This window comes from Sus scrofa, chromosome 8 (genome assembly GCF_054392235.1).
Source record: "Sus scrofa isolate SSC_HxYL_T2T_F1_AM1 chromosome 8, Sscrofa_HxYL_maternal_Yorkshire_Landrace_v2.0, whole genome shotgun sequence".
Lineage (NCBI taxonomy): Eukaryota > Metazoa > Chordata > Mammalia > Artiodactyla > Suidae > Sus > Sus scrofa.
This window is the reverse complement of record NC_139390.1, coordinates 832,460-853,017: the sequence shown is the minus strand read 5'-3', so window position 1 is coordinate 853,017 and position 20,558 is coordinate 832,460. Positions and strand designations below refer to the sequence as shown.

The window sequence follows — 20,558 nt, the reverse complement described above, 5'->3', positions numbered from 1 at the left end:
GGACAGCGTTTTTAGGGAACCCCGCTTCGGTCGGCCGGGCGGCGCCCCTCCGCCTCCAGGACGGCAGCGTGCGGCGCTGCGCTCCCGCCTCTCCCGCCCCCGGCGGGACGGCCTGCGGGGCGCGCGGGGCCGGGCGGCTCCCCCCGGCGTAGGCGCGATGGTCTCGCCCGGCTCGGCGCGCGCGGGAGCCCGGGGGGCGGGGCGGCGGCCGATAAAGGCGGTTGGGGGCGGGGCGCGCGCAGTCCGTCGGCGCCGCGCGGAGAAGGCAGCGTCGCCGCCGCCGGACCCGAGGACCCGAGGACCCCCGCCCCCGCCCGCCGCGTCGCCATGGCCTGCCGGCCGCGAAGCCCCTCCGGGTGCGGGAGCCGCCGCGACGGCGACGCCAGGTGAGGCCGGGCCGCGCGCTGGGGGCTCCCGGGCGGGGCGCGCGGGCGGGGGGCCCGGGCTGCTCCGTCCTGACGCGGCCTCTCGTCGCCAGCCCGCCGCCCCCCGCGAGATGGAGCCTGGGACGCAAGCGCACGGCCGACGGGAGGCGCCGGAAGCCGGAGGACGCCGAGGGCCCCGCGAGGCCGGCGGGCGGCCGCAGACCCGACAGGTGGGCCCGAGGGCCGCGGGGGGCCGGGCCGGTCCGAGGGTGAGCGCGGGCGGGGCCTCCGCCCCCGACTCGCCGGGGCGCCGGGGGTCGCCCCCCCCCGGCTCGCGCGGGCCCGCGGTCGGGGGGCCTGTGAGGTGTCTTGGTGGCGGGTGGCATCGCAAGCCGGGCTCGGGCGCCGAGCCCTGTACGTCCCCGGGGCGGCACCGGGGCGACCCCGTCTCAGACCTTGGCGACGCGGCTGGGCGGGGGGCCTTCAAAGGCGTCGACGCGCAGCGTCTCCGGGGCCCCGCGGGGTCCTGCGCCCGCTGCCTGGCCCGAGAACTGCCCAGGCCGTGGCCGTGGCCGTGGCGGACGGAACGTCAGCGCAGGAACGTTCGGGGTCGGCCCGGAGTCGCGGCAAGTCGCGGGCGGGCTGCAGGCGGAGGGGGAAGCTCGCGTTCTGCCCCCGCCGCCCGCCGGCCTCGAGCGTTCGCCCCCCGGTTTACGCAGCGTCTCGCAGGCGGGCAGCCTGCGGTCTGGGGCCGAACAGGACTTGCCTCCTGCCGTGCTCCCCCGGCGTGTGGCAGAGGGGCGAGGAGCCGGGCCGGGGGAGGCCTCTGTCGGGGGACCTTTTGGGGGGACCGGGGTGCCGTGGGAGGGGGTCCTGGCAGCTCCGCAGGCCTGAGGCGAGGCCGCCCTGCAGGGGCAGCTGCTGAGCTGAGGCGAAGCGGGGGTGAGGACGGAGCCGCGGAAGGGCCGAGCCGGGTGCTGCCCGAGACTTTTCAGAACTTCCTGGGGGCGGGGGTTGGTGCAGAGTCCAGCAGCACTGAGCTGCCAGGCCTGAAGCCTCGGCTGGTGGGACCGTTTGCCAAGGTGAAGAGGGGCGGGCGGAGCAGGGCTGCCCTGGGGAAGGAGGTGCTCAGGTTTTAGGAGACTTTTCAGGGAGTTCCCCGTGTGGCGCGGTGGGTTAAGAATCTGACCGCAGCAGCTGCAGAGGCTCGGGTTTGATCCCTGGCCCGGAACTTCCGCACACTGTGGGTACCGCGGCGAAAAGGAAAAGAGAGTTTTTTTCCAGACGAGTAAAGGAAGCTGTACGGAGAAGGGAGCAGGACCTCCCAGCCTGCTGGGGCGCGCACACAGGCGTAGCCGCAGTCCAGACGCTTGAAGACTTGGGCCTCGAGACTGCCTGGGGCAGGTTTAGTGTAGTGGGCAAGGCCTTGACAGCCCTGGGGCTGGAGGTGAAGAGAGGTCACCAGACATTCTCGTTGAGATCAAGCTCTGACCCCTGCAGTAATCTCCCTGCGTTGTTTCAAAACTCCTTTGGATCTCCTGGGTGTCCTGGCTCAAGTCCGCCACACAGGACTCCTTACTCCACGTGCAGGGGTGTTCCCGACCCGGGCCCACTGGACACCGTGCTTTTTGCCTGCGGTTTGCTGGGTGATGGTGGGGAGGGTGTTCGGGTAAGAACAACTGGGGCGGAGGAGGTGGTCCCTCTGGAAGGACGTCGGCGCAGTGTGTAAAGCTTCCTTTGTTTTCCATTTGAGCACTTTTCCCAAAAGTACTCTCGTCCAGGAGTTCCCCGATGGCTCAGCAGGTTAAGGATCCAGTGTTGTCAGTGCTGCGGTGCAGGTTCAGTTTCTGGCCTGAGAACGTCCGCATGCTGCAGCTGCTGCCAGAACAGAAAAAGTCCTCTTGTCTTGATGAGGTGGGGGGGCCTGGTGAATGTGACTTGCCTCACCTAAGACATGGTTTTCGTTCTTCAAAGGTAGTTGCTGTCACACGAGCACATCTTGGGAGGACGTGACAGCTTGTTGTAAACACCTTGAGAAAGTCCCCGCCGCAGTCAGGCGGGGAGACCCGGGCCTGCGCCCTCAGTACACTGTTAGGAGGTTGAGGTCTGGCCCTGGACAAGCCTGCATGTGGTTCTCTTCTGTATTTGTGACACGGTCATTGGGTCATTTTAACTTTTGTTTCACTAATTTGGTTTCAGACTGCCAGCTGTGTTTAGACTGGAAGTTTACTGTTAGAAATTCAATTTGAGGAGTTCCCATCGTGGCTCAGTTGTCAACGATCCTGACTAGGAACCGTGAGGTTGCAGATTCCATCCCTGGCCTCGCTCAGTGGGTTAAGGATCCAGCGTTGCCTTGAGCTGCGGTGTAGGTCGCAGACGCGCCTCTGATCTGGCATGGCTGCGGCTGTGGTGTAGGCTGGCAGCTGTGGCTCCGAATGGACCCCTAGCCTGGGAACCTCCATATGCCTCTGGAAGTGAACCTAAAGAGCAAAAAAAAAAAATTCAATTTGAGTTTCCCTGGGTTAGGTAACCGTAAAGAAAGAAACGATAATTACATAAAGAGATTCTTTTTTTTCTTTGGCCGCGCCTGCAACATGCAGAAGTTCCTGGGCCAGGGATGAACCCAAGCCACAGCAGCGTCAACACGGAGTCCTTAACTACTAGGCCCCCAGAGAACTCCGAGAGGTTTGTTGTTTTTTTTTTTAGGGCTGCACCTGCGGTATACGGAAGTTCCCAGGCTAGGGGTTGAATTGGACCTGCCGGCCTATGCCCGGCCAGAGCCCAGCCACATCTGCAACTTATGCAGTAGCTTATGGCAACGCCGGATCCTTAACTCATTGAGCGAGGCCAAGGATGGAACCTGAGTCCTCATGGATGCTGTTCAGGGTTCTTAACCTGCTGATCCACAATGGGAGCTCCATCCAAGGCATTATCCTTTGGTTGCTGCTGCTGCGTTTTCAAAGCACGCCATCGTGTTTGCACCTAGAAAACATAGAGTTGCTCGTTGTGGGGGTTGAAGGTCGTTTCTACTTTGGATACACCGGTGACGGCCGATAGAAAGCTGAGGCGGAAACGTGGCCGTGTGGGGGTCCGTCTAATCATAAAGGACAGACGTGGCAGCAGGTCTCACTGTCAGGATTCTTGGCATCATGCCCTACTTTTTCAAATTGCCCGAAGTTGACTCAATTCTGGATAGACCTGAGCTCCTAAATTCAGTTTAACCCTTTACCAGGCAAGTGCGCCCTAATGCCGTAAGACCTCTGAGGTTTGTTCTTACTCTTTTCATTTTAGCTACGATGTGACATATTCTGAAGCATTAATCGTGTGCATCTAGGAGTAAGGAGTAGTTGGATTTATTAGGCACCTTTTATGTGCTGGTCTTTCTGCTTAAGGCTGTATTAGCTGAAATCTCTTTTATTATTTGTTTATTTTTTGTCTTTTTGCTTTTTCTAGGGCTGCTCCCGCAGCATATGGAAGTTCCCAGGCTGGGGCTCTAATCGGAGATGTAGCTGCTGGCCTACACCACAGCCACAGCAACGTAGGGTCAGGGATCTGGCGTGGCTGTGGTGGAGGCTGGCAGCTACAGCTCCCATTTGACCCCTAGCCTGGGAACTTCCATATGCTGTGGATGTGGCCCTAAAAAGACAAAATTTGGGGAGGAGTTCCCATTGTGGCTCAGTGGTTAATAAACCTGATTAGGATCCATGAGGTTGCGGGTTCGATCCGTGGCCTTGCTTAGTGGGTTAAGAATCCAGTGATGCCATGAGCTGTGGGGTAGGCCACAGAGGCGGCCGAGATCCAGTGTGGCTGTGGTGTAGGCCAGTAGCTGCAGCTCCAGTTTGAGTGCGCCGCCCCCCCAAAAAAAAATTCTGGGCAAAAGCCCTTATTTTGCAAGTCGAGGAAGTCATCTTAGGAAGCTCCCTCTCTCGGTGCTGACGATGCCGTGGACGGTCTGCCTTTGCCCGCAGTGGACCGTGTCCTGGCCCGGCAGCACTGGCGAAGGGGGCGTGCGCCGAGCAGAGCCAGAGCGCTTTAACCCGACTGCCCAGACCCAGCAAGCTAGTGAGTCACGGGGCAGAGAGCACCCTGCAGCCCGTTTCCCTGGCACCCGCCCGACCACCTGGGCACGTTTCCTGACGTGCGACGTGAAAGGAAACTGAGAGCTGGGTCCTGGCTCACGCGTGCGTTTCCTTTTGCTGCAGCTTCACCACCCCCGAAGGCCCTCAGCCCCGTTCTCGATGCTCCGACTGGGCGAGCGCCGTGGAGGAGGATGAGATGAGGACTCGGGTGAGCCAGGAAATCGCGAGGTGAGAGTCACAGGCCCCTGGGCGCGGTCGGCACCGTGTTTTAGTTGTACGTTACCCCGAGTGGGGGCGGGTTCTTGAGTCCGGTGGGCCCCAGGCCAGCAGCCTGGGCAGCTGCTGGGAACTTGCTGGAAATGCAGATTTCCAGGCCTCACCCCAGGCCCGCCGAGGGCAGCTCTGATGGGGCCCAGGTCCCTCTGAAGCCCTTCAGGTGCCTCTGCTCCCTGCAGTTTGAGGACCGCGGTCTTGGTGGCTGTCCTTCCAGGGTGGCAGTAGGTGGGGGGGGGTCCTGCTGGCTCGTGGAGGACGTCCACGCGGTGCGCCCGCCCGCCGTCCCAGCAGAGCACCTGCAGCTGCCCTCTTCACAGAGGGAGCGCAGTCCTGACGGCCACTGGGCTGGGTACCAGCTCAGCGATGCCGGAGCACAGGGCGGGGTCCCTAACATGGGGTGTGCAGTCGTCCCCAAAATTGTATGTATTCAGGTTCAATTCCAAGCTGATTCCTCCTCCTCAGCTCATGACGTTTCAGATGACACGTCCTTAGCCACCTGAGTCGTGTTCTCACTAGTGTTGGGGGCCTTGGACCCTTGAGATGCGCCATCCAACCCAGGGAATGAACCTCGTTACAGTGTTGTGGCTCGAAATGAGTTGAAGTATTTTGAACCAAGAGTCTGTTAGCCCCTCTGGTGAGCAGGTCTGTCCCCGTCGGCAGCAGGGCAGCAGGGCCAGCCCGCTTCCTCCCTGTCTGCGGTGGTTTGTGGTGCCCTCGGCTGCCTCCTCTTGGAAGGCCTGGCCGCGGAGGGTTGGTCGGGACCACTCCACCTCAAGGGCCCTGACGTGTGAGTGGGTCGTGTGCCTGGGTGGGAAAGTGAAGTGTGAGTTGGCAGACGTGGCCCCAGTGTTTTGAGGGAGTCGCTGTATCTGCCTAGATCTCAGCTTGCCCGGCTGTGAGGTCAGGCTGCCTGACTTGGTCGATGGCGTTTTTGTGTCCTGCTCCCAAGGCCTGTAACACTGTGTGTGCTGTGTGTCTTCACTGCGCCGCCACGCCTCACGGGCCCTGGCTGCAGCTCTCCTGCCCTGCAGGACACCCTCCTGTCCGGACCCTCTTGTTGGTGGACCCCTCTTGCTCCGTCGTCTCACAGGCCTGTCTCTGCCACGCACAGCAGGCCTCCTCTCGGCCAGAGCGCTTCGAGCCGCTCTGGGGCGCACGCCCCTTCTCATGGGGCGGTGCCGCCTTCTACACCCCAGGTTATGGGAGCCGACGATGCCAGCCTGCCGTCCTTCCTGCCAGCTGTCTGAAAATCTGAGGATGGGTTTGAGTCATACCCAAAGCCCGTCTTTTCCCCTTGGCCTCCACAAAGAAGGAAACCCTCCCGAAGAGGGTGGAAGGGACTGGTTTCTCGCTTCTCCTAGGGTGGCGGGTCATCACTGCCGTCCCGACGCACAGGAGGGAAACGAGGTCCTTGTCCCCTGGCGTCCAGACTCGCTGGGCTGCCGCAGCGAACTTGGGAGGCGGGAGGGTTTTAGCTTTGGAAAGAGGCGCAGTCAGCTGCGTGAACCTCTGGCCGGAGGTGGTGCTCAGCTTCAGCATCAGCTTTTACTCCACTTTCTTTTCTGGTGTCACACCTTTGCAAAGCTGGGTGCTGGTGGATCCTGTATAGAAAGCAGATGCCTTGTGAAGTCGGCAAGGAAGGGGGGGCGTTCAGTCTCTTCCCGAGAAGGGGGGCAGTGCCCTGGAGGCACGCACGTCTGGTTGAGTACTTTTGGTATCGTAAAGAAAACTTCTGATTTCAACTCCCTGTTAGGTTTTTCCAAAGTCTCCGGGATTAGAGGGTGTAAATATCTTGGTGTTTGGATCTCACTACTTAAACAGAAACTGCTGGAGGACACGCAGGCCTGGAACCTGTTGCTTTAAGCACTTTCTGTGGTCTTGACGAGTAATTTTCAGCCCTGTGTCTGTTAGTCAGAGAAGGTGACTGCTGGAGGCGGAGCTCGAGAGAGCAGACCGCACCCTCAGAGGCTTTGTTCCTGTGTGTGTTTTAGCTCTGAAAGCCTTGCGGAAAGTTAACGTCTGTGCCTTTTTAAGAACAACAGCATGTGCTTCGCTCTCAGGTATAAGAGGAAACTCCTCGTCAATGACTTTGGAAGAGAGAGGAAATCCTCATCAGGAAGGTAAGTGCTGGGAATCGCTCCTGTCCTCATTTACTTATTTTGTCTTTCCAGGGCCGCTCCTGCAGCACTTGGAGGCTCCCAGGCTCGGGGTCGAATCGGAGCCGTAGCCGCCGGCCTGCAGCACAGCCACAGCAACTCGGGATCCGAGCCGCGTCTGACCCACACCAACCACAGCTCACGGCAACGCCGGATCCTTAACCCACCGAGCGGGGCCCGGGACCGAACCCGCACCCTCATGGTTCCTAGTCGGATTCGTTTCCACGGCACCACGACGGGAACTCCTCTTTTCTAATTTAATAGGCCTGTAATTTATTAATGAGAAAACTTGTGACTGCGGGAAGCTGCGTGTCTCGGTGCACTTACTGTGTTTCTCTTCTTCACTGCTGTTCGAATGTGGGCTCTTGTGTACCAAACTCCCACATGTTCAAAGACCGCGGCCTGGGCGGGTTGATGGGGTGTGGGACCCGCAGGGCAGATGCTCCGTTGTCGAGTCTCGGCGTTTCCTTCCACACTGGTCCTCACCGCCAGGCCCGTTCTGTTCATTTCACTGTCTTAGTTCCGACTCGAAGGAGTCTCTGTCTGCGCTGCCAGCTGACCTGGAGACTGACGAGAGCGTCCTGATGCGGAGACAGAAGCAGATCAACTACGGGAAGAACACCATCGCCTACGACCGCTACATCAAGGAAGTCCCAAGGTAGTCCTGCCCCGCGGCGCGGCGCCGCCTGCTCCCACGGGCCCTTGCCGTCTGGGTGCTCCGTCTGATTCTGCACGTCGCTCACACCTGCTAACAACTGTGTTGTTAAGGGCTTTCGGGCGCTTGTGTAAATGGGGTGAGTGGGCCGGCGGCTGAAAGACTGAGAACTCAAAGACAAAAGATGGAATGTTTTCGTAGTTTACAACGTTAGGTGACATTTCATTTCTTAAGACTCACAGCTGTCTTATAATTTGTTTTTTATTTTTTTTTTTGCCTTTTTTCTTTTATTTTTTTTTGTCTTTTTGCTATTTCTTTGGCCACTCCTGCGGCATGTGGAGGTTCCCAGGCTAGGGGTCCAATCGGAGCTGTAGCCACCGGCCTACACCACAGCCACAGCAATGCAGGATCCGAGTCGCGTCTGCAACCTACACCACAGCTCACGGCAACACCAGATCCTCAACCCGTTGAGCAAGGGCAGGGATCGAACCCGCAACCTCATGGTTCCTCGTCGGATTTGTTAACCACTGCGCCATGACGGGAACACCTCTTTTTTTTTTTTTTTTTTTTTTTTTTTTTGCTTTTTAGGGCTGCACCGAGGCATATGGAATTTCCCAAGCTAGGAGTCAACTGGAGCTGCAGCTGCCAGCGTACACCACAGCCACAGCCACGCGGAATCCAAGCTGCTTCTGCGACCTAGACCACAGCTCACGGCAACGCCAGATCCTTAACCCACTGAGCAGGGCCAGAGATGCAACCCAAGTCTTCATGGGTACTGGTCGAGTTTGTTGGCGCTGAGCTGTGACGCGAACTCCCAGTTTTTTTGTTCTTTTCATTTTTGGCCACCCACGGCATATGGAGCTCCCGGGCCAGGGATCAGATCTGAACCACAATTGAGACCTAAGCTGCAGCTGCAGCAACATTGGATCCTTAACCCACTGTGCTGGGCCCAGAGTCGAACCCGTGTTGCGGTGGTCCCAAGAGGCCGCAGATCCTATTGCGCTACAGTGGGAGCTCCGCAGCTTTCCTTTCTTTCTTTTTTTTTTTTGTCTTTTTGCCTTTTCCAGGGCCGCTTCCCACAGCACATGAAGGTTCCCAGGCTAGGAGTCGAATCGGAGCTGTAGTCTCCAGCCTACACCAGAGCCACAGCAACTCGGAATCCGAGCTGCGTCTGCGACCTACATCACAGCTCATGGCAACGCTGGATCCTTAACCCACTGAGCAAGGGCAGGGGTCTGAACCCGCAACCTCAGGGGGATTCGTTAACCACTGCGCCACGACGGGAACTCCATGCAGCTTTCTTATAAATGTAAAATTATGAAAATACGTGATGGAAAAAGTGAAGTTCAAATTACAGATGGTAAATATCTCACTAGAGAAAACCACGAGCATTGTCCCAGTTTGCGTAAGTGGCACCCTCCCGCCCCACAAGGACGGAGCTTTAGAGAGTGTGTCTGCTTCTGGCAGAACTGCAGGTCAGATGTACTTTTCTGCAGCCTAGATTGCAAAGAAATCGCGTCGCCAAGGACGTAGTGCTGGTTATCGGTTCCTTTGTTCGTTGTGTGGAATCTCACTGGTCTGTGGTTTTTAATGAGACTCATCTCGGAGTTTGTTCCTCTGGAAGCCAGTGTGCAGAAGTGAGAGGTGTGTGCCAGGACCGTTTCTCTCTCCTGTCAGGCACCTCCGACAACCTGGCGTTCATCCCAGGACTCCCAACAAGTTCAAGAAGTACAGTCGACGATCGTGGGACCAGCAGATCAAACTGTGGAAGGTGGCGCTGCATTTCTGGGACCCTCCAGCTGCCGAAGGGTGTGACTTGGAAGAAATGTATGTCTGTACTGCATTCTCCTCCCGCTCCTGCAGCTCCTGCAGTGACTGCAGAGGCCTTGTCACTTGGTCGTGGCGGGTTGTCCTGGCACAGTGTCCACCTGGATGTTCTGGGGGAGCAGAGCAGCCAGTGGTCACAGTTTCATGTCCCTTTTCTCTGCACAAGTGTGTGAAGCCTGGGCTCTGGGCGGGCTCGGGGGAGGAGGGTGCTTCCTGGGTTGAATTCACTTTGCAGCTGGGGAAATTGATTGCAATAAACCTAGAGATATGTGGGGGTTCTGTTTGTTCCTAAGATAAACTTTTTTTTTGTCTTTTGAGGGCTGCACCACAGCACATGGAAGTTCCCAGCCTAGAGGTCGAATCGGAGCTGGGCCTACGCCACAGCCACAGCCACAGCCACATGGGATCCAAGCCACATCTGCCATCTACACCACAGTTCACAGCAATACCGGATCCTTAACCCACTGAGCAGGGCCAGGGATTGAACCTGCGTCTCATGAATACTAGTTGGGCTATGACTGTTAAGCCAAAATGGGAACTCCCAGCTTTTATCTCTTTAAGCTGCATCTAGTTGGGAAGATCTCAGGCTTGTTTCTGCCACGTGGTCAGGGTGCTGGGTGGACACAGAGGCAGAGAGAGCCTGGGCTCTGCAGCCTCTCTTCTCAACTCCCTTTTGGCTGCGCCTGTGGCCTATGGGGGGACCTGAGTCAGGGATTGAATCTGAACTCCACCTGGCCACAGCCGCAGCAGCGCTGGGTCCTTAACCCACCGTACTGGGCTGGGGGTTGAACCTGCACCGCCACAGAGACAAGGCGGGATCGTTAACCTGCTGTGTCACAGTGGGAGCTGTGGCTGCCGGCTTACACCCCCAGCTCCCTTCTGACCCAAACCTCTCTCTCCCTCACAGACACGTTTATTCTCGTGAATGTGTGAGTTTTGCTCTGTGCCAGGGAAATTTACTGGGAAACTTTTTTTTTTTTTTTTTTTTTTTTGGTCTTTAGGGCCACACCCACCGCACATGGAGGTTCCAGGCTAGGGGTCGAATTGGAGCTGTAGCCGCCGGCCTGCACCACAGCCACAGCAATGCGGGATCTGAGCCGCGTCTGTGACCTACATACACCACAGCTCACAGTAACGTCGGATCTCTAACCCTCTGAGTGAGGCCAGGGATTGAACCCACAACCTCCTGGTTCCTAGTCGGATTCATTAACCACTGAGCCACGACGGGAACTCCAGCAACTGTCATGTTGAAACAGCGTCCAACCTGTTCTCAGACTTGGGCTCGCCAGCGTCACTCGCTCTTGTCCAGCTTGTCCCTCTTCCCGTCTCCTCATGCGGAGGGAGTTGGAAGCATCAGCGACTGTGTGTGGTGTGGTTTCTCAGTGTTCTTCTCCCCCCACACTTACTGTTTATGCTTCCGCTCCCAAGGATGCTCGTGGGCGCCTGTGGGTCGCCGCTGCCGTCGAGGACGGGCAGGTTGCTGTCTGCTCTGGGCCTCCTGCCTGCAGTAACTGCTGCCGCCTTGCCTCTCCTCTGGGTGGCCCGGGCAGGGCTGAGTCTGGACGTGGGTGTCGCTGGGGCCTGTGGTCCCTCGGGGAGCTAGGAGGTGCTTGGCGGGGGGTGTCGGGCAGCGAGGCTTTGGTGCGCTGGTTTGCGGAGGGTGGGCCTGCCTGGCTCTGCTGACGTGCCTGCTTTCTCTGCGCAGACATCCCGTGGACCTCGGGGAGATGGAGACGGACTCGGCGGGAAGCAGCTCCGAGTCCCAGGCGAGCTCGCAGGATAACCTGGTGAGCCCCCCGAGGCGCTCTGCGCGGGCGTTTCCGGCTCGTGGTGGACTGGGTGCTTCTTGGGAGACAGGCTGCCACCGATGTCGACGCGGATGCTCGTGAAGAAGGGGCGCCGTACCCCTTTCTCTGTGAAATGTCAGACTTGACGGTGTTCATAGGCGGGGGCCTTGCTTTCGACCTGGGCTCGTCTGACCAACCCTCGTGGCGGCGGGTGAGAGCGAGGCCCTGTCGCTGGTGCCAGTTTCAGGCTGTACGGTTTGTGCCGGCGTGTGGCTAGGCCAGGAGTCACCTCCAAGGGGTTAGGGTAGATTAGGTAGAGGGGTGTTGGGCGCTAGGTTTCCACATTTGCCAATTTAAAAAAATCACAGTTACCTTTGTGGCTCAGTGGCTAACAAACCTGACTAGTATCCATGAGGACACAGGTTCGGTCCCTGGCCTTGCTCAGTGGGTTAAGGATCAGCATTGCCGTGGGCTGTGGTGTGGGTCACAGAGGTGGCTCGGATCTGGTGTTGCTGTGGCTGGGGTGTAGGCCGGCAGCTGCAGTTCTCATTCAAGCCCTAGCCTGGGACCCTCCATGTGCCACAAGTGCGGCCCTAGAAGAAGCAAAAAAAAAAAAGGTGGGAGTTCCCGTCGTGGCGCAGTGGTTAACGAATCCGACTAGGAACCATGAGGTTGCGGGTTTGGTCCCTGCGCTTGCTCAGTGGGTTAACGATCCGGCGTTGCTGTGAGCTGTGGTGTAGGTTGCAGACGCGGCTCAGATCCCGCATTGCTGTGGCTCTGGCGTAGGCCGGTGGCTACAGCTCCGATTCGACTCCTAGCCTGGGAACCTCCATATGCCGCGGGAGCGGCCCAAACAAATAGCAAAAAAGACCAAAAAAAAAAAAAAACAAACCAAAAAGGTGGATATTTTTTGTGGGGGGAGGTACTGGAAAGATGAAAAGCAACGTACAAGATGGTCTCGTCTCTAATTCTGTCATCGTCGGTCAGGTGCCGGTTCCTCCAGACCTCGCCGTGGGTGTGCAAGCCGCATGCACAGCGGCAGTTTACACAGGCCCCTTTGTTAGTGTGAAGGAGACGGCCCCCTGTTTACACACAGAAACATCCTGTGCTGTTATTACATGAGACGCGATGGGTTAAAAGTGAGAAAAGTTGAAAACGTGTTTTAAAACCTCATCCTTTCTCTCAGATCAACCTGTGTGCACTCGGCCAGTTCAGAGGCGTGTAAAGTCACGCTGCACAGTTGCCTCTGCCTGCCTGCCGTGTGTCTGCGTCACGCTAACGAGCCTGGTGACGGCTTCCAGTCTCGTGACCCTGTGCCCCACACTCTCTGTGATGAGTGCGGTGTCGGAAGTAGCACAGGTGTCCAGAGCAGAGCAGTGACAGCGGGGATGTGGCGACTGCAGCTGTCTTTTGGAAGATGAATAACATGACAAATCGGTGGCGTAGATAAAAATAGGATGTTTAACAACAGGCCGATCCCAGTTTTGTGGATTTTTTTTTTTTTTTTTGTCTTTTTTTGCCATTTCTTGGGCCGCTCCCGCGGCATATGGAGGTTCCCAGGCTAGGGGTTGAATCGGAGCTGTAGCCACCAGCCTACGCCAGAGACGCAGCAACGTGGGATCCGAGCCGCGTCTGCAACCTACACCACAGCTCACGGCAACGCCGGATCCTTAACCCACTGAGCAAGGCCAGGGACCGAACCTGCAACCTCATGGTTCCTTGTCGGATTCGTTAACCACTGCGCCACGACGGGAACTCCTGTGGATGTTTTTAAGTAGGTGGCACTAGAAGGAAACCCATGGAGGTCTCAGAAGGTGGTCTCCGTAGTCTGGGCTAAAAGTGCCCCTTCCAGAGCTCCCGTTGTGGCTCGGGGTAATGAACCCGACGAGTAGCCATGAGGATGCGGGTTTGATCCCTGGCCTCGCTCAGTGGGTTAAGGATCGGTGTTGCTGTGAACTGTGGTGTAGGTCGCAGACGCGGCTGAGATCCCATGTGGCCGTGGCCGTGGTGTAGGCCGGCGGCGGCAGCTCCGATTCAGCCTGGGAACATCCATGTGTCATGGGTGCGGCCCTAAAAAGAACAACCGAAAAGTCCTTCCCCAGCTCAAGATTCTGAACCTGGCACTGGTGGTAGGAGGAGCTGGAGGGAGACAGAGCCAGGCCGGGGTCCGGGGGCCTCCGGGAGGGCGGCCCTCAGGCAGGGGGTGTGCTGGAGGCAGGGGGGAAGCTGGGCTAAGGCGGCGAGTCACCGAGTTCCGCCCGTGCCCATGTAACTGTCCCCAGGAGTCCCTTAGCGCTGGAAAGCCGGCTGCCTGTTGGGCTTCACCAGACCCTGGGCACAGCCACACGCCGATGCTTGCGCTCGAGAAGTGTTACGCCGGTCAGTGCTGCTGCCTGACAAACAGGCTGTGCTCGGGGTTCTTACTTGTCCCAATAATGTCCTTTCCACAGGACTTTTTCTCTTTTTTTGACCCAGAATTTAGTCAGGGATTACGTTTCATTGCCGTGTCTCTCTCTTTTTTTTTTTTTTTTTTTTTGTCCTTTTTTGCTATTTCTTGGGCCGCTCCTACAGCATATGGAGGTTCCCAGGCCAGGGGTCCAATCGGAGCTGTAGCCGCTGGCCTACGGCAGAGCCACGTCTGCGACCCCACACCACAGCTCACGGCAACGCCGGATCGTCAACCTACTTAGCAAGGGCAGGGACCGAACCCGCAACCTCATGGTTCCTAGTCGGATTCGTTAACCACTGCGTCACGACGGGAACTCCTTGTTGCCGTGTCTCTTAAATGTCCTTTAACTTAGAGTTGCCTTCCTGCTTTCCCCTCGCAACGCTGGCTCTCGAAGAGCTCAAGCCAGTTCTTATGAGGCCGCGTGTTCCTCACCTGGACGTTGCCACCCTGTTTCCTCAGGGATTAGATTCGGGGGGGACCCTCTGGGCCAGAAGGCCACGGTTGGGGGTGTGGAAGCGGCCCCCGTCTGGGGCTGGGATGGAAGGGGCCGTCCTCAGCCCAGTGCTAGAGCTGAGGCTGGCCTGCCTGGGCGGGTTTGATGTGGTTCTGCCTCCGAGGGCACGTGGGCCAGCTGCCGGCGGAGTTGAGTGGCTGCCGTACGAAGCCTTAAAGGGTCCGTTGGTTTCCAGTTGGGTGGAGTTGGCGGGCGGGAGTGGCACGCGTCCCCTGGCCGTTGAGTCGGATGTTATCTGTGGGTTGGAATTAGTGGCTCCATCTGGGCTCGGAGGCGAGCGTCCAGCCTGCACTGGCCTTGGCTGGTGGCGCCGTTGGCCCGGGGCACCCGCTCCCGCGTGGGTGAGCCGCCCGTGCTTGACAGCCCAGCAGCAGCGAGCCCAGGGCCTGAGGACGAGTGTGCCTCTGCTCCCTTCTAGGACGTGTACTGTGGCACACCCACCAAGGTCAGACACGTGGACTGCCCGCTGGAGGATGAGTTCGACTTGGAAGCGTGTTTAACGGAGCCCCTGAAAGACTTCTCGGCCATGAGCTAACCGGTGCCCCCGGAAGCCCCTGGGAGCCGGGCTGCCCCGCTCCCTGCCCAGGAGGAGGCCGGCGAGGCGCCCTGCATCTGGAACCCGTTGTTTCCTGTTAATAGTATTGTCTCACGTGGATTGCTGTTCTTGCCTTATTTTCTTGAGAAAATTAATTTTACGTATAGGGAGTGTATTTTGCATGTTTTAAATTGAAGATGGAACTGAATTCAAGGAACATTAAACTTGAGGCCGTCTTGTGACAGCCGTAATGGCTCAGTCTCCTCCATCCTTCAGCTGAACCCACAGGCATCCCTCACCTGGTTTTCCGCAAGTGTTTCGGGTATTAAGTTGCTCTTCGTCAGAGGGCTGGTTTGGGTTTAACATGTGTTCTCGGGACCGATCTAGCTTCAGCTTTCCTTTCGGGTGTCTGAGGATCATAATCAGATTCATTTCTGGCTGTTTGTCAGTATGTCAGGGCTGGTTTTTTCCTCACACAGCACCGAATAGTCAGGTATGAGCTTGAGCTGGTACGTTAATGGGTTTTATGTAAGTTTTACAGTCTTCATCTGCTACTTGTAAATAGTGCTGGGTAGGCCTTCTACCTGTAATACTCCAAGAGGTCAGGCAGCAGAGGGGCTTAGAAAGAACTTTTTTTTTTTACAATCAGTTAATTTACATGTAAAATTGCTGTAAATGATAATGTGTACAGATTTTCTGTTCTGATACTCAATTGTAAACTTCTTGTTAAGACTGTTATGTTTCTGTTGCTTTTGTATGGAATGACATTGCGAAAATAAAAGGGACCTTTAACTGACTTGGTGCGTCGTCAGACGGGCTGACTGCTGGGATGAGCGCGTTTGGAGGCTCAGGGAGGGCGGGCGTGGTGGCGGGGGCGTGGCCCGGGCCGAGGACCTCGGGCGGTGGGGTTGGAGCTCTGCCCTGGGGTCTTGGTCAGACCAGGGCCAGAGCCAGAGCCAGACCTGCTGTGCTTCCCCCGGCTCCCTGTGCTTCCCCCAGACTCGGGCCTCCCGGCTGAGGGAGGTGTGGGCCCAGCAGGCGAACGAGCAAGCGAGCGAGCAAGCGAGCCAGGGACGCTGGTTTGATGCTTCCTCAGCAGCTGGGGTGATGGCCTTTCTGTGTTACTGAGACACCAGGGCCACGCCTCTGCCCTGGAGCAGCTCCGCTGGTGGGCACTGCCGCCAGCCCACAGCCAAGATAGCTGACTCCGCTTGAGAAGAGTCACCCTGGCTGCTGGCTTTTGCTTCACATCCGAAGCTACTGGCTTTTGTCTTTTAAGGGCCACACCCGGGGCATATGGAGGTTCCCAGGCTAGGGGTCGAGTTGGAGCTGTAGCTGCCGGCCTGCACCACAGCCACAGCAACTTGGGATCTGAGCCGCGTCTGCGACCTACACCACAGCTCACAGCAACACTGGATCCTGAACCCACTGAGCAAGGCCAGGGATCGAACTCGCAACCTCATGGATGCTAGTCCCACATCTAAATACTTAGAATGCTCTCAGGCGCTGAGGAAGTCGATCCTCACACTTGAGTTCTTGCCTTTCAGTGCTGTTCACAGTCTGGTGTTTTCGTGTGAGTGTGACAAGTGAGCAGGCGGCCGGGGCCGGTGGTCTTTATTCTTGACTCTTGTACTTTGAACCAAGGGGTGTCGGAGCTAAATGACGTTTGTCCAGCATGATTAATTCCTCCCGGTTCCAGGCGGATCGCTCTCTTGTTCCCACTGGAGATTCGTTTTCCTATCTTCCGTGTATAGACGCAGGCAGCTTATCAGGGTTGTCATCCTGCAGCCCCAGCTGACTTCGCTTTGTGCGCTGTGAAGTCGTTCCTGCTTCCCGCTGGTCCCTCAGGAGCCTGCCCTCCAGCTGCTCTTTTTGGGTAATTCTGCCATCGAGGTGCTGATACCTCCGTCCTCGGGGAAGAAGATGCTGATGGAGCCTCCAGGTGAGCCGGCAGCTTCCGCCTGAGCCACAAGGCTGCACTTTGACCCATAGGTGGCTCTTCTGGTTGACCGAGGGGTCACAGGATCATTGTCTTCCCATGGAGGCACATTCAGAAGGGCCCCAGGTCAGGTCCTGCGATAGTACCTAGCAAGCCGGAAGTGCCTTGCAGTGAACGTGTTAGCTGTCTTCTGGCGCAGGCAGTGTCTTTTTGACCCATCATTCTGTATATTTATGTTCGAGAATCTTGAGAGTTTTGGGGCTTTTTTGCTTTTTAGGGCCGCACCCTTGGCATATGGAGGTTCCCAGGTAGGGGTCCAATCGGAGCTACATCTGCCAGCCTACACCCCAGCTCACAGCAACACCAGATCCTTAGCCCATTGAGCGAAGCCAGGGATCGAACCCGCAACCCCATGGTTCCTAGATGGATTCGTTTCTGCTGCGCCAGGACGGGAACTCCTATGTTCAAGAATCTTGTGAGTTTTCTGTTTTAGAGATTTGTTGCTTTGTTGTCACTGTTTGCTTCATAACGTTCAGGCTTTAATGGGATCTAAGCCCCTCTGTAAAACTCAACTTCAGAGATGCTCGTAGAGTTTTCTGGAAGAATGCCGCCTCAGTCGGGGGGAAACAAAGGCTGCAGACACTGGCACTAGGGCTCCGCGGGTGACCTGCCAGCAGAGGCGCCGACCGTTCAGCGTCTCCAGAGCCCACTGGTTGGCACGTGGGCATGGGTGCTTGGAGGGCATGCTGGAACTGTCACTGTCCTGTATTGGCATCTGTATTAGTTTTACCAGTGTTTTTACCCTGTTAGCTTTAGCATCTATATTAGGACTCTTCGGAGAAAGAAAATCAATAGAATGTATAAATATATAAAATATTTGCCCTTTTCCACTATATACACACCACACGCGCGCGCGCGCACACACACACACACACACCCCCCATACAGTGTCGTCCTTTTGTGTCTGGCTTCTCTCCCTGAGCAGTCATTGTGCTCTCGCGCTTCATCCATATTTAGCATGTGTCAGAAGGACTTCCTTTGTTGGCCTGAAAGATCCTCCATTCTGCGGATGGCTCACATTCTGTTATCTACTCGCCCATGAACATGGGTTATTTCCACGCCTCGGCTCTTGTGAATGGTGCTGCCTTGAACATGGCATCTCTTCGAGACCCAATTTTTTTCTTTTCTTTTTTTTTTTTTCTTTTTAGGGTTGCATCCGGGGCACATAGAAGTTCCCAGGCTAGGGGTCCAATTGGAGCTGTAGCTGCCGGCCTGCGCCACAGCCACAGCAACATGGGATCCGAGCCGTGTCTGCGACCTACACCACAGCTCACGGCAACGCCGGATCCTTAACCCACTGAGCGAGGCCAGGGATTGAACCCAAAACCTCATGGTTCCCAGTCGGATTCATTTCCGCTGCCCCATGACGGGAATGCTGAGAGCCACCTTTCGCTTCTCTTGTGTCTGTACTCAGAAGTGCAATCCTGGACCATGTGATAGTTGTTTATTGTTTTTTTAATGGCCGTGCCCTTGGCAGAAGGAAGTTCCTGGGCCAGGGATTGAATCTAAGCTGCAGCTGTGACCTGTGCTGCAGCTGCGCTTTGCTGGATCCTTTAATCCACTGCCCTGGGCCTGGGATTGAACTTGCACTTTCAAGGTGACCTGACCTGCTACAGTCGGGTTCTTAACTCACTAGGCCTCGGCAGGAACTCCTGGTAGTTCTATTTTTAATTTTTTGAGGACCCTTCATACTGTTTTTAGTTGCCTTTTCATCTTGTAAACTGTTTTTGAAGAGCAAACATTTTCCATTTTGAGAAAAGTTCAATTTACCAATTTTTAAAATTTATGGTTTGTGCTTTTTGTGTATTTTAAAATCTATTGCTGGTATTGACTTCTAGTTTAATTCTGTTTCCATCAGAAGAGGGACCTGGGTGCCAGGCCCCACGCACACCCGAGTGCTTCCTGCCATGAGACCCTCCTGCCTGCCCGCTGCCCCGAAGGCTCCTGCCTTGGTCCTCCTGCAACTTTCGGGGCCCCCCCCCACCTCCATTGGCATCTTGTTCCCTAACCTGTTCGCTTGACAGTTCAGCCTCAGACTCAGCGGTTTGTCTAGGCTCGGGCCTCGCGTGCTCTGCGGCCGCCTGGCTTCCCAGAATCGCAGGGCCCATCGCCGCCGCTCTGCCCATGAGCTCTGGAGTCAGAGTTTGAAATCTCCTCTGCAGGAAGTCCTGGGCCTCCCGGAGCCTCAGGTTTTCTCATCTGTGAAATGGGATGAAGACAATAATTTGGAGGAGTGTTTTGAGATTCAGGAAGCTGGGAAACCCACCGTGCTTATAGCAGGGCCCGGTGCCTGGGAAGCTGCCAGCACCGAGCAGAGGAAAGAGACAGGCTGCCGTCCCGCTCGCGGTTCACATGGACAAACACACACACCAGAGCATTCGGACCAGTGACGGGCCCCGGCGTGGCGCCTCCCTGGAGGAGGTGGCTCTGCAAGCAGCAGGGGCTCACCTGAGGGGCTGGCCTGCGGGCTGGATGGCAGGGATGGGGCCTCAGGGGTGCAGAGTGCAGGCCTGCTCCTCTGGCTGTGTCGGCGCTGCTGGCCTGGCCGCGATGGCACCTGACTGTCACACCGGGATGGAGCGGCATTGGTTGTGAGACACGTGCCGGGATGGAGGATGAAACCGAGGGGGGGTGTGGGCCGGGGCCCCCCCACTGGGGAGGCTTCAAGGCCGGGTTTGAGGCGCTAGGTCTGCAGGGACCAGGCTCCGCGGTCCTGGACCTTGTCGCCCAGGCAGGCGCCCCTCCAGGTGCAAGGAGCTGGCCACTGGGGCAGGCCCCACAGTCACAGCCTCGTCACATCCAGGGAGAGGTCTCCTCCCTGGTCCTAGGCTCAGGGTCCCAGACCAGCCTGAGTCCAGACGGTCCAGGTGACCACGGAGGCCAGGGCGGCCACGGCTCCCTCCTGAGCCAGGGCTGGTGGAGCAGCCTGTCTCAATGTCCCGCACAGCTGCTCAACCTTCGCCCGTCTCCCGTGATGATGGGATTTTTAGCTCAAGGCCACATTTCCTCACTAGCTGTGGCCATGCAATGAGGTCCTGCCCAGTGGCGAATGGTCCACTTCTGGGTTCTGCCCTGAAGGAGAAGTGTGTGTGCCCTCTACTTCCCTACGGCTGGAATGCAGAGGAGATGACCGGAGTCGGGCAGCCACCTTGCAGCAGGAGACAAAGCCATACGTTAAGCGGAGCAGAGCAAGAAGGAGGAGGAGCCTGGTCCTGACATACCAGCTATATTTGCCAGGGTCTCCCAAAGAGACAGGACCGGTAGGGGTGTGTGTATGTGTGTGTGTGTACTCAAAGTTCACCCACTTCAATGTTGGTCTCATCCCCAAAGACCCTCACAGCAACCCCAGAGTAATGTCTGACCAAACGTTTGGCACCCAGTGACCCAGACGAGCTGATGTATAAATTAACCATCACAACAGCCTCAGGCTATGACATGGAGGCCTCTTGCTTAGGGCAGCTGGGCCGTGTCCTGATGGCTCCAGTTTCCCTGGGGTGGCTGGCTGTGTTACCAGTGCAACCTGGCAAAAGCAGATGCCACCAAAGAAACGGTGATTTCTTGCCTCCCCCAAATGCTGTCAGACAGGTCAGCCCATGGGGGGCTTGGCTGGGGTGGTCCCGCTCCTCTCAGCTGGGAGCCTGTTCCTGCTCTGATGCCCAGACGGATGCCATCCGTCACACCCCTCTTGTTCAGTGGGCCTGGTTTGCAGTGAGGCTGACAGCTCTGCCAAGATGTACCTTCTCTGCCCACGCTTAGCCTAGGCCCTGGCCTCGCCTGCCCAACTCTGGCCCTGAGGGCTCCCTGGTGGGGTCCAGACCAGATCAAAGCCCCCGTTGTATGCTGGGTGGTCCTGCCTCTGCTACCTGTCCAGCCTGGTGGCCCTCCTGTCTTGGAGGAAGGGCCTTGTCCCAGAAGA

General features: G+C 57.3%; 1 protein-coding gene across 1 annotated transcript; it reads left to right on the top strand.

The window, feature by feature from the left end:
• The first annotated feature begins 238 nt into the window (after positions 1-238).
• SLBP (stem-loop histone mRNA binding protein) lies at positions 239-15,440 on the top strand. Its single transcript, NM_001244857.1, is given in 8 exon segments — positions 239-386; positions 479-595; positions 4,568-4,672; positions 6,781-6,840; positions 7,397-7,534; positions 9,209-9,358; positions 11,064-11,145; positions 14,527-15,440. Coding segments are annotated over 8 exon segments (828 nt in total). The 5' UTR covers positions 239-327; the 3' UTR covers positions 14,644-15,440.
• Positions 15,441-20,558: the final 5,118 nt, after the last annotated feature.